General features: G+C 36.9%; 1 protein-coding gene across 2 annotated transcripts in view; it reads left to right on the top strand.

The window, feature by feature from the left end:
• The window catches only part of ATP6V1A (ATPase H+ transporting V1 subunit A), a 62,795-nt gene that overhangs the window by 30,075 nt on the left and 14,459 nt on the right, over window positions 1-18,261 (top strand). For both annotated transcript variants that reach the window (XM_050778798.1, XM_050778797.1), the window contains exons 2-11: window positions 907-998; window positions 3,202-3,330; window positions 6,288-6,502; window positions 6,761-6,898; window positions 8,743-8,894; window positions 11,101-11,263; window positions 12,110-12,218; window positions 15,930-16,052; window positions 16,148-16,262; window positions 16,931-16,994. In XM_050778798.1, the coding sequence (XP_050634755.1) occupies window positions 917-998; window positions 3,202-3,330; window positions 6,288-6,502; window positions 6,761-6,898; window positions 8,743-8,894; window positions 11,101-11,263; window positions 12,110-12,218; window positions 15,930-16,052; window positions 16,148-16,262; window positions 16,931-16,994 (1,290 nt within the window). In that variant the 5' untranslated portion in view covers window positions 907-916. The remainder of the gene's footprint in view (window positions 1-906; window positions 999-3,201; window positions 3,331-6,287; window positions 6,503-6,760; window positions 6,899-8,742; window positions 8,895-11,100; window positions 11,264-12,109; window positions 12,219-15,929; window positions 16,053-16,147; window positions 16,263-16,930; window positions 16,995-18,261) is intronic.

Raw genomic sequence — 18,261 nt, 5'->3', positions numbered from 1 at the left:
TGAGAACTGACAAAGAGTTCAGAATGTATCTGCAGCATGATTAAGTGGAAGAGTAGTTGGATAAGTCAGAGAGGTCATTGAGGATGGGCTTGTTGTAGGGGTGGATAAATCTTTGAAAAAACTTTACTTTTTTGTTATACTTATCGATATTTCCTATGAAATACCTCACATAGAGATATAATTCAGTTGTGATATAACCATTAAGCATCCAGGAATAGGGTAGTTTTAACTACATTTTGGGAATTTTGGCTGGGTTCAGTGGCTCACGTCCATACTCCCAGAAATTTGGGAGGCTGAGGTGGGCAGATCACTTGAGGTCAGGAGTTTGAGACCAGACTGGCCAACATGGCAAAACCCTGTCTCTACTAAAAATACAAAAATTAGCCAGGCGTGGTCACGTGCACCTGTAATTCCAGCTACACTGGAGGCTGAGGCACAGAAATTGCTTAAACTTGGGAGGCAGAGGTTGCAGTGAGCAGAGATCCTTCCACCGCACTCCAGCCTGGGTGGTGGAGTTAGACTCTGTCTCAAAAACAAACAAAAACAAAAAACAAAACAAACAAATACTAGCTGGGACACACCTGTAGTGGTGTGTCCTGTAGTGGCACACACCTGTAGTCATAGCTACTTGGGAGGCTGAGGCAGGAGGATTGCTAGAGTCCAGGAGTCTGAGGCTGCAGTGAGATATAACTGTACCACCACACTCTAGCCTGGGTGACAGAGAGCCTCTTAAAAATTGTTTCAAATTAAGAAAAAGGAAATTTTTATATTCTACTTTGAAGAAATATAATAACTCAAGAATACACCAAGGATGAGAGTGGTCTCATCTTAGTGGACTGCCTGTATTTTGGTTCTTTTGCTTTAGGGTTTATAATTATAACTTATTTATTTATTTATTTACCATAGGTAAACTAACATGGATTTTTCCAAGCTACCCAAAATACTCGATGAAGATAAAGAAAGCACATTTGGTTATGTGCATGGGGTCTCAGGACCTGGTAAGTAATACATCATAATCTCAAAATAAGGATATCTAACTTTGATTAATGTCTTTTCAAAATATTTTACATAGAAATATACAACTTTCTGTTTACCTGCATAAATTCCGTTTGTCATTAGGAGATCTCATAGTGACTGTAAGACTTAAGTAGAATCTGTATCATAAGGGCTCATCTAGCATTGATTATCTAAATTTGATAATTATTGAGGTGCTGCTTTGTGATATCCTGTTTATAATTATGTAAATGTTCAACCAGTGTTCAGTTTTATGTGTCTTAATTTTTTGTTAAATTTGAGGTAAAAAAACTATGAAGTATATTGCTTTTAATATGTAATATCTTGCATATAGCAGACATTCAGTAAATGTTAATTTGCTTTGAACTTTAATAATTCAAATGCTCAGAGCATTTCTCAGTAATATTAGCTTTTGCCTTTTGCATTTATGAAACTTTTTGAATGGTTAAGTGTCTTATTAACTACCTGTGGGAAAGAAGTTTTAGTACCCAAACTTTGTGTCCATTCTGCCAAAATGTGGAGTGCTGCTTTTTAAATAATAAATCTTGCGCCAGTATTTGTTTTGTTATTGAATACTCCCTCTACAAAATGTGATTCACAGTCACAGTTTCTCTAAGTAAAGCCTGCTTAGTGATGTATTATCCTTCAAACCTCATGCTATATAGTCTTTTTCTTGTTCCAGTTACAGTAGTGGTGATGACAGTTTTTTGATGTTTATGCAAATGAAAACTGTCAGTCACTGTCCCCTTTTTTCTCCCCCAAGAACTTGGTGTTTGAGCTTGATTTCATTGGCAAGTCATTAAAAGGTTATCAGTATCTTTTGCCATGCAGAGAAATAATTGTCCTCTCAATGATCATAAGGGTCTTTAGGAAGGACAGGCTAAACCCAAGAACTTTTAGAGAAAAAGCAAAAGAACATCAAAGAGTTCAGGAAAAAATACTCTGTGAAACTGTGTAGTAAACTGCTCCTGGAAACAATTTTTAAAAAAAAATTTTTTTAGATTTTACTTTTAAGTTCTGGGATACATGTGCAGAAAGTGTAGGTTTGTTACATAGGTATACATGTGCCATGGTGGCTTGCTGCACCTATCAATCTGTTATATAGGTTTTAAGCCCCACATGCATTAGGTATTTGTCCTAATGCTCTCCCTCCCCTTGCCTCCTGCAATTTTTAATTCTTAAGTACTTAATAAGGCAATGGAACAATGGCATCCTTTTTTGGCTTATGAAATATGATTTTTAAATTTCACTATCTCTGGTATTTCAGTGCATCTTAATTCTTAAGTAATCAGTATAGAGGGAAATATTTACAGAATGAATAAGTCTTCATTGTTTTAACACAGGTTAATTAACTCATAAAACTTTAATAGTTTCCACTGAAGTATTACCTGTTATATAGTTCTAATCAGTTGTATCACAAGGCTAAATATTAAAAATTGGTTTATTCTTACACGTGTCTAAAAATATGGCAACCTTTCCTTTCCTCCCTGCTAGAAAAGTAAGTTTTGCTTACTAGACAACATGGTCCAAAATAGTAAGTTCAGTAAATGGAATTCCATTGATAATTTCTTACCCAATGGTGGTGACTGATTGTAAATATCCTTATGGCCTATGAAAAAAATTTTGTAGATGTGCGTGTGAGTTTTTCTAGTAGAGCTATTATTAGTTTTTCAAAAGGGTCCATGTCCCAGAATAGTTTTAAGAACCACTGCTGTAAGTTGTTAGAAAGTAAAGATGTTCCTTTAGGTCTGTCTCTCAAAGGAAATGGTAACAGCATAGCAAAGTGATAATTGTGTGGCATTCCACCATACTACTAGCCAAACCATTTATTCCAATTTCTACTTTTAAAAGTTTTTTTATTGTTCCAAAGCCTTCACTCCATATATCATAGCAACTCTCAGAACATACTTGAATCCTACCAGGTAAGTTTGCCGTGCAGAACTTGAAATGTTTGAAAAGTTTTCATGTATATTATGTAAATAAATAATCTTTGGCTTATCTGTTTATATTATACACTAAAAATGTATCTATGTGAAACTACCAGTATGTTCAATAGTAGGTTTTTATGCTTCTTATGAATATATGAGAGAGGCACGATACTGGGTTTATTGGGTGTTTTAATAATTTGTGACTATTCACAGAACACTAGAGTTTTAAGTCATCAAAATAGTCTTTTGTTCTCTTCAGTGGTTACAGCCTGTGACATGGCGGGTGCAGCCATGTATGAGCTGGTGAGAGTGGGCCACAGCGAGTTGGTTGGAGAGATTATTCGATTGGAGGGTGACATGGCTACTATTCAGGTGTATGAAGAAACTTGTATCCTTTTTGGCTCAATTTCCTGCCACTTTCTATATTTCAAAATTTAAGGATTTAGGCCAGGCACAGTGCCTCACACCTGTAATCCCAGCACTTTGGGAGGCCGAGGCAGACGGATCACCTGAGGTCAGGAATTTGAGACCAGCTTGGCCATCATGGTAAAACTCCATCTCTAATAAAAATACGAAAATTAGCTGGGCGTAGTGGCAGGCGCCTGTAATTCCAGCCACTCGGGAGACTGAGGCAGGGGAATTGCTTGAACCCCGGAGGAGGGAGGTTGCAGTGAGCCAAGATTGCACCGCTGCACTCCAGCCTGGGTGACAGAGTGAGACTCTGTCTCAGAAAAGAAAAAAAAAAGTAAGGATTTAAGCCAAAGGTAGAAGCAGCAAAGCAGCAACAACTAATGTTATTAGAAGCATGAAATGCTGGTGTTGTGAAGAGACCTAAATTATACTGGAGTACGTTAAAGAAAGAGAGAAAGGTACTATGAATTAATATTCTTATTTTAAGAAATTAGTATCTTCTGAACTTTCATTGCTCTTACTGCTTCAGTAATTCATGAACTTCAGGGGGATCAACTGAACTTTTTCTTCAGTGGGACACATACTGTGGAAGAAAGCGTAAACAGAATAACAATATTGATTTGTGAAGTTAAAATTCTCCAATTATGATTTCGGTTTAAAATAGTAAGTCCACAAATAAATTGGTCACCATAATAGCACCGAGTGACGTATTACATTTCAGTTTTATTACTAGGAAAGCTTTACTATTTGGTTATCATAATTTTGGCTTTTAAACATAGTATTTATTTTCAATTTTCTATGAAAAATAAGCATAAAGGGTTAAGCCTAGTGAAGAAGAATCACTTTTTTAGTGCTTCTATATGTGTTTTACTTTGATTCTCAAAATTAGCATTAATTATTTGAGTATTTAATCAAGATTTATTTGGTATGATGTTTTTGCCATTCTAAAACACATGCATGCAGTTAACTAGTCTCTCTATAGTACTAGGTGCCAATTTAAAACAAAATCATCTAAAAATTTTAAATAAAAACAAGTTTTTGTAGCTATGAAATTGTAACTAATCAGAAATATTTTTTCTATTGTTACTTTTATCTTTTGTTTAATCTTTTACATGGCTTGAAGATTTAAAATAAATGAAAATGTAAACAGTGACAACCCTCCTTGCCTTTGTTGTCTTGTATCTAGCCATTTATCAAAACACATACACACTTCCATGCACACATGCAACCACATTTATAGCTCCCTTTATTGTATATCCTTCTAGTTTAGTAATTACAGACACGAGCAAATACAAATATTTGTATTTTTCTTTCCTTTTTCTCTCTCTATATGTATTTGTTTTTTGTTTGTTTGTTTTTTTGAGATGGAGTCTTGCTCTGTCGCCCAGGCTGGAGTGCAGCGATCTCGGCTTACTGCAACCTCTGCCTCCCAGGTTTAACCTATTCTCTGCCTCAGCCTCCCGAGTAGCTGGGATTACAGGCGTGTGCCACCACACCCAGCTAATTTTTTGTATTTTTAGTAGAGACAGGGTTTCACCATCTTGGCCAGGCTGGTCTTGAACTCCTGACCTCGTGATCCACCCGCCTCGGCCTCCCAAGATAGCATATTATATGTACTGTTATACACCTTGCTTTTTTTCACTTAAAAGTATATGTATTCTAGAAGATAAATAGATATGTGATAAATATAGTAAAATGCTAAAGGTAGACTCTAACTGGTAGAGATTGGAAGTCCACTGTAAAATTCTTTCAACTTTGTTGTTGTTCAGAAGATTTTCATAATCAAAATTGGAAATGAAAATACATAGTTTAGAGATATTTCTAGAGGAATTCATGATAACTCTGGTTCTTTTTTTTACAGCCATATAATAATTCCATCATATAAATGTACCATTATTTACTTAATATCTTAATGATAGAAGTTTTGGTTTCTAGTCTTTGGTTGTTATAAACAGTGCTACAGTGTAAGTATAGTAAGAATTCACAGAAGTTGGATTCCTAGGTCAAGACTTACCCATTTTGAATTTTGATAAATATTGCTAAATTGCTCTCAGGAAAAGTTGTACTGATTTTACTCCTGTCAACAAATGTGTGAGAATAAAGTGGACTCATTATGCTTATTTATATGTTTTATTCTTATTTGTATGTTTTCAAAATAACTTTATTTTTAAGATTTTAGGTTTTGTCCCAGTACTAATACCCTTATCAGGGGACTGATTCCTTAGCCGTATATGTGAAGCAATGTATTAACGAGAGGGTTTTGCTTCTATTTTTAGCCCTGTGGTTTCCAAACTTTGCAGAGGCATTCTGAGAAGCTGCAGCAAACTCATGTGGTGCCAGGATATTTAAAATTTTTGAGGCAAACACAGGAATGTTAGACATATTGTCAGACACCACATGAACTAGTAGCTTGAGATAATAAACAGTTTCATTATGTTGCTGTACTATATTTTTGTCAGTGATGTCATATCTTTGCAAAGCTGAGTTTTTGGCAGTTGCTAAGCTACAAAAGCAAGTATAATGTGAAAATCAAAATGGAACAGGTTTCCAATCTGATTCCAAGATTGGAAAATTATATAGTTCCCCAAGGGCATATACATTCATAAGAATTATGGATATTTAGAACTGAAATTAATATTCTTTTTTTTTCAACTTATGCATATATTTTTCTCAAATTGCTACTCAGTTGTTAGGACATATATACATATTAGGTTATTTAGACATAACTATTTAATAAATGCAAGTGTTAGATATATCTTTTGTCCTGGGACACTGAAAAAAATTACTGAAAACACTACAAATCCTGTGAACTGAGAAAGTTTGGGAACTTCTGTTTTCACTTCTTGAGTGGCATTTCCTTGTTAAACTGTGGTATTTCCTGTTAATAGTGTCTTTAAACCTTCATAGTAGGTTTTCCTTAGCTGCTGTTTTTAGCTGGTGTTTCTGTTGGAGATCCTGTACTTCGCACTGGTAAACCCCTCTCTGTAGAGCTTGGTCCTGGCATTATGGGAGCCATTTTTGATGGTATTCAAAGACCTTTGTCGGATATCAGCAGTCAGACCCAAAGCATCTACATCCCCAGAGGAGTAAACGTGTCTGCTCTTAGCAGAGATATCAAATGGGACTTTACACCTTGCAAAAACCTACGGGTATGTCTGTGTAACCAAGAATTTCTGAAGTTCTTGAAAGAATATAAAATGAATGTTTAGTAAACTACATTGTACTGTTAGTCCAAGTAAAAATAGACTACAGAAGCATAGTTTAAATTTTTTCTTAACTCTACTTTGTGGGATTTTAGAACTAATGTTTTATTGATAAGTCAGGTAAATGATTTAAATTATAGCAGCAGGGGCAAGTCTACTTGACATTTATTTGAAAATTAAACAGCAAATACATTTATCCTCTAGGTTGGTAGTCATATCACCGGCGGAGACATTTATGGAATTGTCAATGAGAACTCGCTTATCAAACACAAAATCATGTTACCCCCACGAAACAGAGGAACTGTAACTTATATTGCTCCACCTGGGAATTATGATACCTCTGTAAGTATCATTTGAACTTTATCCTGCAGAATGGCTCTATTTTTATATGACAGCTGCCCAGTTTTAGTGCCCTAAGTAATTAAACAATTGATATTTAATATGTAAGTTTTGAGTAACTCCTATAATTTTTGAAGGTTTTTTTGTTTGTTTTTAACTTGGATTCAGGGATAAAAAAGCAGAACATAGTATTTCTTTTTAAAGAATGTAACAGTTTTCTACCATCTTAACTGATGCTACATTTATTTAAAGCCCTAATTGTTTAGGCATAGAATAGACTTTGATTTTAATGGTGTATTAATATTCACATAATAATTATGTAATAGGACTGGGCGCGTAGTCTCACACCTGTAATCCCTGCACTTTGAGAGGGCGAGGCGGGCAGATCACGAGGTCAGGAGATCAAGACCACCCTGACCAATATGGTGAAACCCCGTCTCTACTAAAAATACAAAAATTAGCCAGGCGTGGTGGCGGACGCCTGTAATCCCAGCTACTCAGGAGGCTGAGGCAGGAAAATCGCTTGAACCTGGGAGGCAGAGGTTGTAGTGAGCTGAGATTGCACCATTGCACTCCAACCTGGGCAACAGAGCAAGACTCTATCTAAAAAAATAATAATAATATAATTGTTATATAATTATTATTATATATTATTATGTAATTATTATTATATAATCATATATATTATATAAGATTATTTGAATTATCTTTTTTTCTTTTTCTTTTTTTTTTGAGACAGTGTCTTGCTGTGTTGCCCAGACTGGAGTGCAGTGGTGCAATCATAGCTCACTGCAGCCTCAACCTGCTGGGCTCAAGCAATTCTATCACCTCAGCCTCCCAAGTATCTGGGACCACAGGCACATGCCCAGTTAATTTTTTTTTTTTTTTTTTTTTGAGATGGACTCTTGCTCTGTCACTCTGTCACCAGGCTGGAGTACAGTGGGGTGATCTCTGCTCACTGTATCCTCCGCCTCTTGGGTTCAAGCGATTCTCCTACCTCAGCTTTCCAAGTAGGTGGGATTACAGGTGTCTGCCACCACACTCGGCTAATTTTTGTTTTTTTAGTAGAGATGGGGTTTCATCATGTTGGCCAGGATGGTCTTGATCTCCTGACCTCGTGATCTGCCCACCTCAGTCTCCCAAATTGCTGAGATTACAGGCGTGAGCCACCGTGCCCAGCCTAATTTAAAAAAATTTTTTTTAGGGACAGGATCTCATTCTGTTGCCCAGGCTGGTCTTGAACTTCTGTACTCAAGTGATCCTCCTGCCTTGGCCTCCCAAAAGTGCTGGGATCACAGGCGTAAGCTGTAATCCATGCCTGGCACTGGATTAAAACTTAGACCTTTAATGTTATTTACAGTCACATAATACACATTAGGCTCGTAATCTTTATGGGTATGAAGATAACTTTATTGAAAAGACTATCATAGCATATAATTTTCTCCCAATAAAATGTGATAAGAAATAGTAATTTTTTAATCATTTCATAAGAGTAAGACTGTGCTCTATCAGTTATGGAGAACAAGAGTTAAGACAGGGATTTGGGGAAATCAACTAGATTTGCACACTAGTTTGGAGACTCACTCCCAATGGAGCAACCCCCCTAAAGCAGATAATTCAAATTCGTATTTCAACAAAATTAGAGATTTCTGTAGGGCCATGGACATTGGCGCTATTTGTGAATGTTTGAAAGCATCTCAATGTTCACAAATGTTATTGTATTACTCGTTACCTTTTTGATTACATGTATCACCTTCCTAACCCCAAGGAGAATCGGGTTACTTTGATTTTGAAGGAAGAAATGTTCACAAATTTGACCATACTAAAATCGTACTGTATTTTTATAGGATGTTGTCTTGGAGCTTGAATTTGAAGGTGTAAAGGAAAAGTTCACCATGGTGCAAGTATGGCCTGTACGTCAAGTTCGACCTGTCACTGAGAAGCTGCCAGCCAATCATCCTCTGTTGACTGGCCAGAGAGTCCTTGATGCCCTTTTTCCGTAAGTTTGAGATGTGTCCCATGATTTTCCCTCAGAGTTATTATATGTGCTTATGTTTTTATTATGTTCATAGATAAAGGGTTTATGTGTTTAACACTGTAATACATTATCTAGAGTAATAATGGTGAATTAAATATTTTTCTATTGCTAGCACTTACTATAAATTCAAACCATTGAAGATTTACTTTTTTCATGGTTGCCCACAGAAAGCATTATTTCTGAAACTTTTCTGGAAAAATTAAATTTGCTGAAGAAAATCTGTACCAAAACAGTATAACTGTGTTTCTTTTTTTTTCTAGTTGAGACAGGATCTCACTCACCCAGGCTAGAGTGCAGTGGCGTGATCTCAGCTCACTGCAACCTCTGCCTCCCAGGCTCAAGCGATCCTCCTCCTGCCTCACCCTCCCGAGTAGCTGGGACCACAGGCATGCACCACCACACCTAGCTAATTTTTTGTATTTTTGGTAGAGACCAGGTTTGACTATGTTGCCTAGGCTGATCTCAAACTTCTGAGCTCAAGTCATCCACCTGCCTTGGCCTCCCAAAGTTCTAGGATTACAGGCGTGAGCCACTGCACCTGGCCACCATGTTTCTTAAGTTATCCTAGACTGGAAACCAAGACAGAAGCCCCACCCAAATAACTGGGATAACATTTGGAAGAGGGAAAGAAAATAGTACAGAATGTGCTTCTAAATGCTCTAGTGCACCCATACCTCTGCAGAAACACAGCTTTAATCTGATTTTTGGTGAAGGAAATCTCTGCAGTCATCACGTGATCCAGGGGATCAATTTAGTCCCAAACTCCATCCCAAACTGAGAAGCAAGCAACATGAATACCTAACTTTAAGTTTGATGCTGGATCTGCTTCTAGATTTAAAATTATTAAATAATTCAGATGACAGAGCAAGGGGGAAGATGCCCTATTTCATGGCAAAGAAGTAAATACTCCAATATCTATAGCTTTCAACTGATGTAAATTTTTGGCTTAAGCCTTTCTGTAACCAATTGTATAATTTTATGGTAAACTGGTTTTGTGATGTACAAAGTTCAAATGATTTAAGTATAAATTATTACCAAGCAATTTATTAGGTCACTCAGTAAACCAAAAGCATGCACAGGAATAGATTTCCCAGTATAAAGTGTGTATTTAATTTATTTGCATGTGTAACTTTTTCAAAACAAAGAATTGTGGTATAATTAAAAAAACAGTAGATTTATGTCACCATAAATTGATGATTTCTATTAAAAGTAATGGTAAAAACTGTCATTATTTTTGTACTGACTAAATAAAATCAACTGGGCTCTCTCTGCTGCCCAGCAATCTTTCTTAATTTGTTGTCTGCTCTTTCCATTTTCTACGACTGCTTAAAAAACCATAAACCATCTCCTCTCTCTCTCTCTCTCTCTCTCTCTCTCTCTCTCTAAGAGACAGGTTATCACTCTGTGGCCCAGGCTGGAATGTAATGCCTAGATCATAGTTCACTGTAACCTCAAACTCCAGGGCTCCAGTTATCCTCCTGTCCCAGCCTTCCGAATAGCTAGGCCATAGATATGCACCACCATGACCTTCTAATTTCTAAATTTTTTTGTGGAGAGAGGGTCTCGCTCTTTTGCCCAGGCTAGTCTTGGGCTCAGGCAGTCCTCCCACCTCAGTCTCCCAAAGCATTGGGATTACAGGCATAAGCCTCTATGCCTAGCCTTATTTTATCTTATTATTTTCTTATATCTCTCTTCTCCAGTTTATGGAATATATTTCATAGTGCTTTCTATCTTGTGTTTTTGTGTTCCTTACCTACTTTATTTATTTATTTTTATTTAGTTTTATTTTTTTTGAGATGGAGTTTTTTGCTCGTCACCCAGGCTGGAGTGCAAAGGCGCGATCTCAGTTCACTACAACTTCCACCTCTCAGGTTCAAGCAGTTCTCCTGCCCCAACCTCCAGAGTAGCTGGGATTACAGGTGCCCACCACCACACCCGGCTAATTTTTCTTTTTCTTTCTTTTTTTTTTTTTGTATTTTTAGAAGAGACGGGGCTTTACCATGTTGGCCAGGCTGATCTCGAACTCCTGATCTCAGATGATCCACCTGCCTCGGCCCCCCAAAGTGCTGCTGGGATTACAGGCGTGAGCGACTGTGCCCAGCCCCTACTTTATTTATTAATATCTATTAGCAAGTCAAGTAATCCATACTTTGTTTTCTTTCTTTAGGTGTGTCCAGGGAGGAACTACTGCTATCCCGGGAGCCTTTGGCTGTGGAAAGACAGTGATATCACAGTCTCTATCCAAGTATTCTAACAGTGATGTAATCATCTATGTAGGATGTGGTGAAAGAGGAAATGAGATGTCTGAAGTCCTCCGGGACTTCCCAGAGGTCTGTATAAAGCTTCAAATAATATCCTAGAGAAAATACCACTAATCAATGTTCACTGACAATTAATAAAGCTTTGTGTTGGGTCTGGAGCAATGCTGTCATGCATCAAGGATCTTTAAGGAATTTTAAAATTATATTTGTAATTAATTTGTATATTCAAGAAAAGAAATTTTAATTCTTTTTGTGTGTGTGATGGAGTTTCGCTCTTTTTGCCCAGGCTGGAGTGCAGTGGCACCATCTCAGCTTACTGCAACCTCTGCCTCCCAGGTTCAAGCGATTCTCCTGCCTCAGCCTCCTGAGTAGCTGGGATTATAGGCGCACGCCACCACGCCCAGCTAATTTTGTATTTTTAGTAGAGACGGGGTTTCCACCATGTTGGCCAGGCTGGTCTTGAACTCCTGACCTCCAGTAATCGACCCACCTCAGCCTCCCAAAGTGCTGGGATTATAGGCATGAGCCACCGCTCCTGGCCAGGAATTTTAATTCCTAAGTCAAACAATTGAAAGTTTCTTTTTATGGTCTGGTGGTTTTTACTTATTGAGAGAAAGATGAAATAAAACATTTATAGATGTGAACTTTGCATATGATTTATGATCTAGATTATTATAGTAATATTTTTTTCATAAAATATTTATTTTATTTATGAAATTGAAATAATATCTATCTTCTTCATAGCACTGTGGAACAGGGAAGAGAGGTTGGAGTGGTTCGGAATATTACTTTAGGGACACTGATTATAAGAGGCATTAAATATGGGCAAAAGTTTAAAAAAAAAAAAGAAAAAGATGGAGGGCTAAAATGTTACCTTAAAAATTGGAGATTCACTAATATGTATTTTACCTCTAGCTCACAATGGAGGTTGATGGTAAGGTAGAGTCAATTATGAAGAGGACAGCTTTGGTAGCCAATACCTCCAATATGCCTGTTGCTGCTAGAGAAGCCTCTATTTATACTGGTGAGTATATAATTGGAATAAAAGCAGTTAATATCTGTTCTTAAGTGTAAAGCTGGCACCAAACTTTTCTAAAGAACTTTTTGCTTTCATTCTAAAATGTCTCTGTACATATAAGCACATTCCTAGCTTTTAAAAAATATTTTACTTGGCCAGGCGCGGTGACTCAATGGCTGTGATCCCAGTACTTTGGGAGGCCCAGGCGGGCAGATCACTTGAGGTCAGGAGTTCAAGACCAGCCTGGCCAACATAGTGAAACCCTGTCTCTACTAAAAATACAAAAAATTGGCTGGGCGTGGTGGTGGGCACCTTTAATCCCAGCTACTCAGGAGGCTGAGACAGGAGAATCGCTTGAATCTGGAGGCAGAGGTTGCAGTGAGCCAAGATTGCGTCACTACACTCCAGCCTGAGTGACAGAGCAAGACTCTGTCTCAAAAAAAAAAAAAAAGAAAAGAAATTATGTATTATATCTTCAGAATAAATGAATATAAGACATTTGTAGAGCTGCCTCAATTTTTTTAATGATCATAAAATGATCTTATACTACCTTTTTTCACTACATATTTTATCATTGATCTAGTTTTAAATATAGTTGTACCTTTGTAACTTGAGTTATCAGCTTTGAATTAATATATTTTGTCTGGGGATATAAAAGATAAGACAATTCATGTGTTAATGACCTTCCATCTTTGGTTCCATTTCCATCCCAGCTTTTATGTCTACATTTTCAGGATTTATAAAACTTACATTCTGTTCCGTAGCCATAAAGCCAATATTTGAATTAACTGTAGACCTACATTAAAATGGAGTTAATGCTCGCTAGCAGTCCTTGGCTATAATTTCTCCATTTCTTTATTGGCTAAGATTTGACTTTTGGAAGTTTCTTCAAGAAGATTTCTGGCAACTATGTTCTCTGAATTCTTGTTTCTTCATAAATTTGATTTTTTTTTCTACTGCCTTTAAACTTTAATAGTAGTTTGGCTGAGTATAAAATTCCTGATCAGCCGGGCGCGGTGGCTCAAGCCTGTAATCCCAGCACTTTGGGAGGCTGAGATGGGCGGATCACGAGGTCAGGAGATCGAGACCATCCTGGCTAACGCGGTGAAACCCCGTCTCTACTAAAAAATACAAAAAACTAGCGCCTGTAGTCCCAGCTACTCAGAGGCTGAGGCTGGAGAATGGCATGAACCCGGGAGGCGGAGCTTGCAGTGAGCTTAGATCTGGCCACTACACTCCAGCCTGGGCGACAAAGCGAGACTCCGTCTCAAAAAAAAAAAAAAAAATTCCTGATCAATATTTCTTTCTTTGAGAACTAGTATTAAATGCTGGGGACATTAAAAGCTGAGGCTGGCCTGCTTTTTTTCCTTTTGTAGGTGATTTTTCTCTTTTCCCAAAAGACTTTCTCTTTAACTTTGAAGTCTCTTAACTTTATTAGGATATATCCCAATATTGGTAGTTTCATTAAATTGTTCTGGAGACATAATGTACCCTTTTAATCTATGAAATATGTCTTTTATTTTGGAAAAATTTAGAAAATTGCATCTGAAACTTTTTCTCTTTCATTATGGCTATCTTCTTCAAATATACCAACTGGACATATTAGATATTTGTTATCTGTTTTCCATGTGCGTTATTTCCTCTCTGATCCTTTTTATTTAGCCTTTTGTCTATTCACAGGATAAATGGTATTTATTCTTTGTGTTGCTTCTAATGAAACCTTCACTTCTATTTCTTTTTGTTCTGCCAGCTCATGAAATAACTCTTCTTATCTTGCTCCATATGCCTTGAGATTTTATTTTGTAGTAGGCTGCATTATTATAGGGTTTTTTTGTTTGTTTGTTTGTTTGTTTTTAACCTGTGGTCACAGTTTTCATTTATTCTTTGGCAAGTTATTTGACCATCATTGTATTCTTCTCTTCTGTCTTTTTTCTTATTTTATCTTTGTTTAGATATTGTATACCGATGTTTATTATTACTGTTACTCATCTTTGTAGGAGATGGGAGGGGTGGCTGTGACTGTGTCCTGGGTAGTAGGAATTCTTCATGGTAACTTGTGAAGTTTACTATGGCATGCAGCTGTGTAAAAAAGCTATTTTACTCTTGCCTAATACCAGAAATTAGCAGCTGTAAGACCATTCACAGTGAATTCTTCCCCTCTGCCTCACTCACTTTTCACTTAGTGAAAATAGGGAGTACCTACTTTTGTTTTATTCATCCCCATCTCCCTGCTTCTCTTTGATGCCAAACTGGGTACAAGGAACTCCTGCAACTGGCCATGTAGCTTTTTGCAGTGTTCCAAACAAAGCACTGTTGCTCCTCAGGATGTGCCTTCAAGTTTGAAGAAGCTTTATCTGAAACCTGTAGGTCTGTCAGAATTCTCACTTACTCATGTGTATCTGTCTTTTCTGCCATTTCTTTCTAGTATCACAAGTATCTGTGACATTTCATCACAGATTTAAAACACAGCGTGCTTGTGTAAGAAAGGATCTGTTCTTATTAGATTGGAATATGTGGTAATCATTGTGTTGTTGAAGCCTTAATATTGATAATGTTTCCTAAAGACTTTCTTCATGAGACCATTTTATGGATGCCTCAACAGTCAGTATTTTTTATTCTGAATGCAATATGATAAATAGTAAAGCGCTGAATTTTCCATTAATTATGTTAATTTTACTTATATAAACCTCTGTTTCTTTACCAGTAAAATAAAGAAACCAAGGCATTAGATTTTGGAGCTTTTATAACTATACATTTTTCCTAGTATCTTAGAGTTTCATAACACTTTGTACTTTTTAGATGACATTTATTTAATTCACTTCATCTGCTATATAGAAGTATATAGGGCAGGCATTATTCCATTTTTATAGGTTAGGAAGCCACACTGGGAGATCGAGTTATTTTGCTAAGGTTAATGACAGAATAGGAACTAGAACCCAACACCCATTTCTGTATATTAGCTGCTTATAAGTGGTTTACTGTCTAAATTTACAGGATGGGACCTGATCTGCATAGCAGAATAATCTGGACAATTGAGATATTACTCATTTTAATAACATTTGTTACTTTTGAAAAGTAACCACCCAAGCTGATTGGTTAAGGGTTACTTTTGCATGCATACATGCTTGTGTGTGTGTATGTGATATATATAGAGAAGCTACATTTGAAAATTAATTTCAGACTTAATTATTTCAACAAATAGAGAAAGTCATTTCCTGCTTTCTAAAATGTGCATTATATTAGGGTAAGCTAGGCTATGGCATCAAATAATTCCAAATGTATATTTGCTCAGTATAATAGATGTTTATTTCAAGTGTTCAGGAGACTCTTTACTCTGTCATCCTGGGCCACGATCCAGGCTGAAACGAACTCTACCATTTTCAACACATGTCTTCCAAGACTACTGGGAGTTCTCTCCATTTCAGTAGGCCAGAAGGAAGAAAGAGTATGGAAGAGTATGTGACTTGCCTGGCCATAGAACACATTATTTTGACTTGAGTTTTCTTAGCCAGAGATCAGTTACTTGGCCATATCTAAATGCACAGGATGCTAGGAAACAGTTCAGTGTGTGCCCAGAAAAAGAGGAAGACCAGCTTTGAGGGAGCCGTTAGCAGTCTATGTTGTGTGCTTTTTGCTTTAAAGTTTTCTTAAGGGTGGAAAGATCGAGGATTTTATATGCTAGCTTTGTAACTTATAATAATATTCTTCCCAATTTAGGAATCACACTGTCCGAGTACTTCCGTGACATGGGCTATCATGTCAGTATGATGGCTGACTCTACCTCTAGATGGGCTGAGGCCCTTAGAGAAATCTCTGGTCGTTTAGCTGAAATGCCTGCAGGTAAGTCTGTGTATTGCTTATCATGTAAACAAGGCTGATAGGATTTTCAGGGCTGGCTTAGAAACTCTGTTTTAAAATATCTTTTCCTTTTTCAGATAGTGGATATCCAGCCTATCTTGGTGCCCGTCTGGCCTCTTTTTATGAACGAGCAGGCAGGGTGAAATGTCTTGGAAATCCTGAAAGAGAAGGGAGTGTCAGCATTGTAGGAGCGTAAGCACCCAAACTATGTACTTTATAAAAGGAAAAAAGTTACAGATGTATTAAACAGAGAAAAAAAGTCACTTATTGTAAAGAGAATATTTAGCTCCCACTGGGAGCAGCGATTCTTAAGGAGGGTTGCACTCCAGAGTCACCTAAGGAGCTCTTTGAAGATGCATATGTTTAGGCAATTTCTACATGTTCTAGGTACCATAGGTTTGACTTTAATTTATATATGTTTAATTTAGATACTTATTTAATTTTTGGAATTTAGAAAATTATAGACGTAATAAGGTGAGATTGCATCTTGGTGAAACGAAAGTGAAGATTCATGATCACTATGTAAAGCCATACTTTTTTTCTTGGAGCTTTTCCTTCTTGCTTCATCTATTTGGTTAGAATAATAAAATTGATTATAATAAAATATCTATCTCATGTCTCATACTAGAAAGTGTTCTGTAGTTTCCATTCTTATTTACAACTTAAATACTGGTTTTTTTTTAAGATTTTTAGGTAAGATTTTCTTTCCAAAGGTCATTTCTGAAGTTATTTACATTAAAAAGTTGTTTACATTAAAATTGACTTTCAAAAAAATTTAACATTTATATATATGTTATTTTTCATAAGCGTTTCTAATGACTGTATTTTTTTGTAATGACCATATTTTTTTTTTAATTTAGAGTTTCTCCACCTGGTGGTGATTTTTCTGATCCAGTTACATCTGCCACTCTTGGTATCGTTCAGGTATGTCTTTCCCTAGTGTAGTCAACTTCTGAGCCTTTCCTCCTCTCTGCAGCCCCTGCTGTTCTAATGCGATCTAATGTAATCATTGTAAATTATTTAATTTAGTCTCTAAAGTATAGGCAATGGTAAAGTTTGTTTTAGAAACACTCTCAACACAGAGCCTTTAATACTGTCTGTTTTTTTTCTTAGCTGTTTACGTAGGATATTTAATAAACTTAATAATATATAAGTGGAAAATATATCTAGGTAGCAAAGGTTTGATTAGTATTAGAGTAATACTATCCTTTAAGTCATAGTAACCCTAGTTATAGAAACAAAGCGGCCCAAAAATGTGTAATACCCAGAAGTTATTTCTCTTCACAGTATGGTCCAAGGCTCTCTTCTGTTTAGTAATAATTCTGAGTCCAGGATTCCTTCCATCTTGTGACTCCACTGTCACCTGGCCTGGTGATCATCTGCATCTAGCTGACACAAGTGAGCTAGGCCTTGAGGAGAAGGCATACCCACCTTTTTTGAACCTTGGATTCAAAAGTGACAGTCATTCCACTCATTCTGTTAGCCACATCCAGGTGAAAGCAAGGCTGGAAAATGCAGTTTCTGCCTAAGCATTTGCTTCCCAGTGACAAGACATGAAGTTTAGTGGATAGGTAGCCAGCTTGACTATTAAAAGAAGCCCAAATAAAAGATGTATTCAAATCAGAGCTATAGTTTAAAAAAAAAAAGTGATATATGTGTATTATTCATGTGGGAAAAACAGAATATTTACTTGTGTTTATGACAGTATCAGATAAAAGGAAAGGGCGGAGGCTAAATTTACAACTCTCAAGCTCTTTAACATTTGCTAAACTTCTGAGTTTCAAATTTTGGGGGAAGAGGGCTAGAGTTAGAAATGCATGGAATATCTGTGAATGATTGCCCTTACAAAAATCACTGTCAGTTGTTATTGGATTGGCCCTGTGAATGATAGGGAGCTAAATTTAATCGAAACACTTAGATATTTTTGTTTTGTTTTGTTTTTATACAGAGTTTCGTTCTTGTTGCCCAGGCTGGAGTGCAATGGCACGAACTTAGCCCACTACAACCTCCACCTCCCAGGTTCAAGCGATTCTCCTACCACAGCCTCCCAAGTAGGTGGGATTACAGGCACCTGCCACCACACCCGGCTAATTTTTTGTATTTTTAACAGAGACAGGGTTTCACCGTGTTGGCCAGCTGGTCTCGAACTCCTGACTTCAGGTGATCCACCTGCCTCGTCCTCCCAAAGCGC

The sequence above is a fragment of the Macaca thibetana genome, chromosome 2 (genome assembly GCF_024542745.1).
Source record: "Macaca thibetana thibetana isolate TM-01 chromosome 2, ASM2454274v1, whole genome shotgun sequence".
NCBI classification, from domain to species: Eukaryota; Metazoa; Chordata; class Mammalia; order Primates; family Cercopithecidae; genus Macaca; species Macaca thibetana.
Note: the sequence above shows the minus strand (reverse complement) of the source record. Positions and strands in the feature narration are given on the sequence as shown.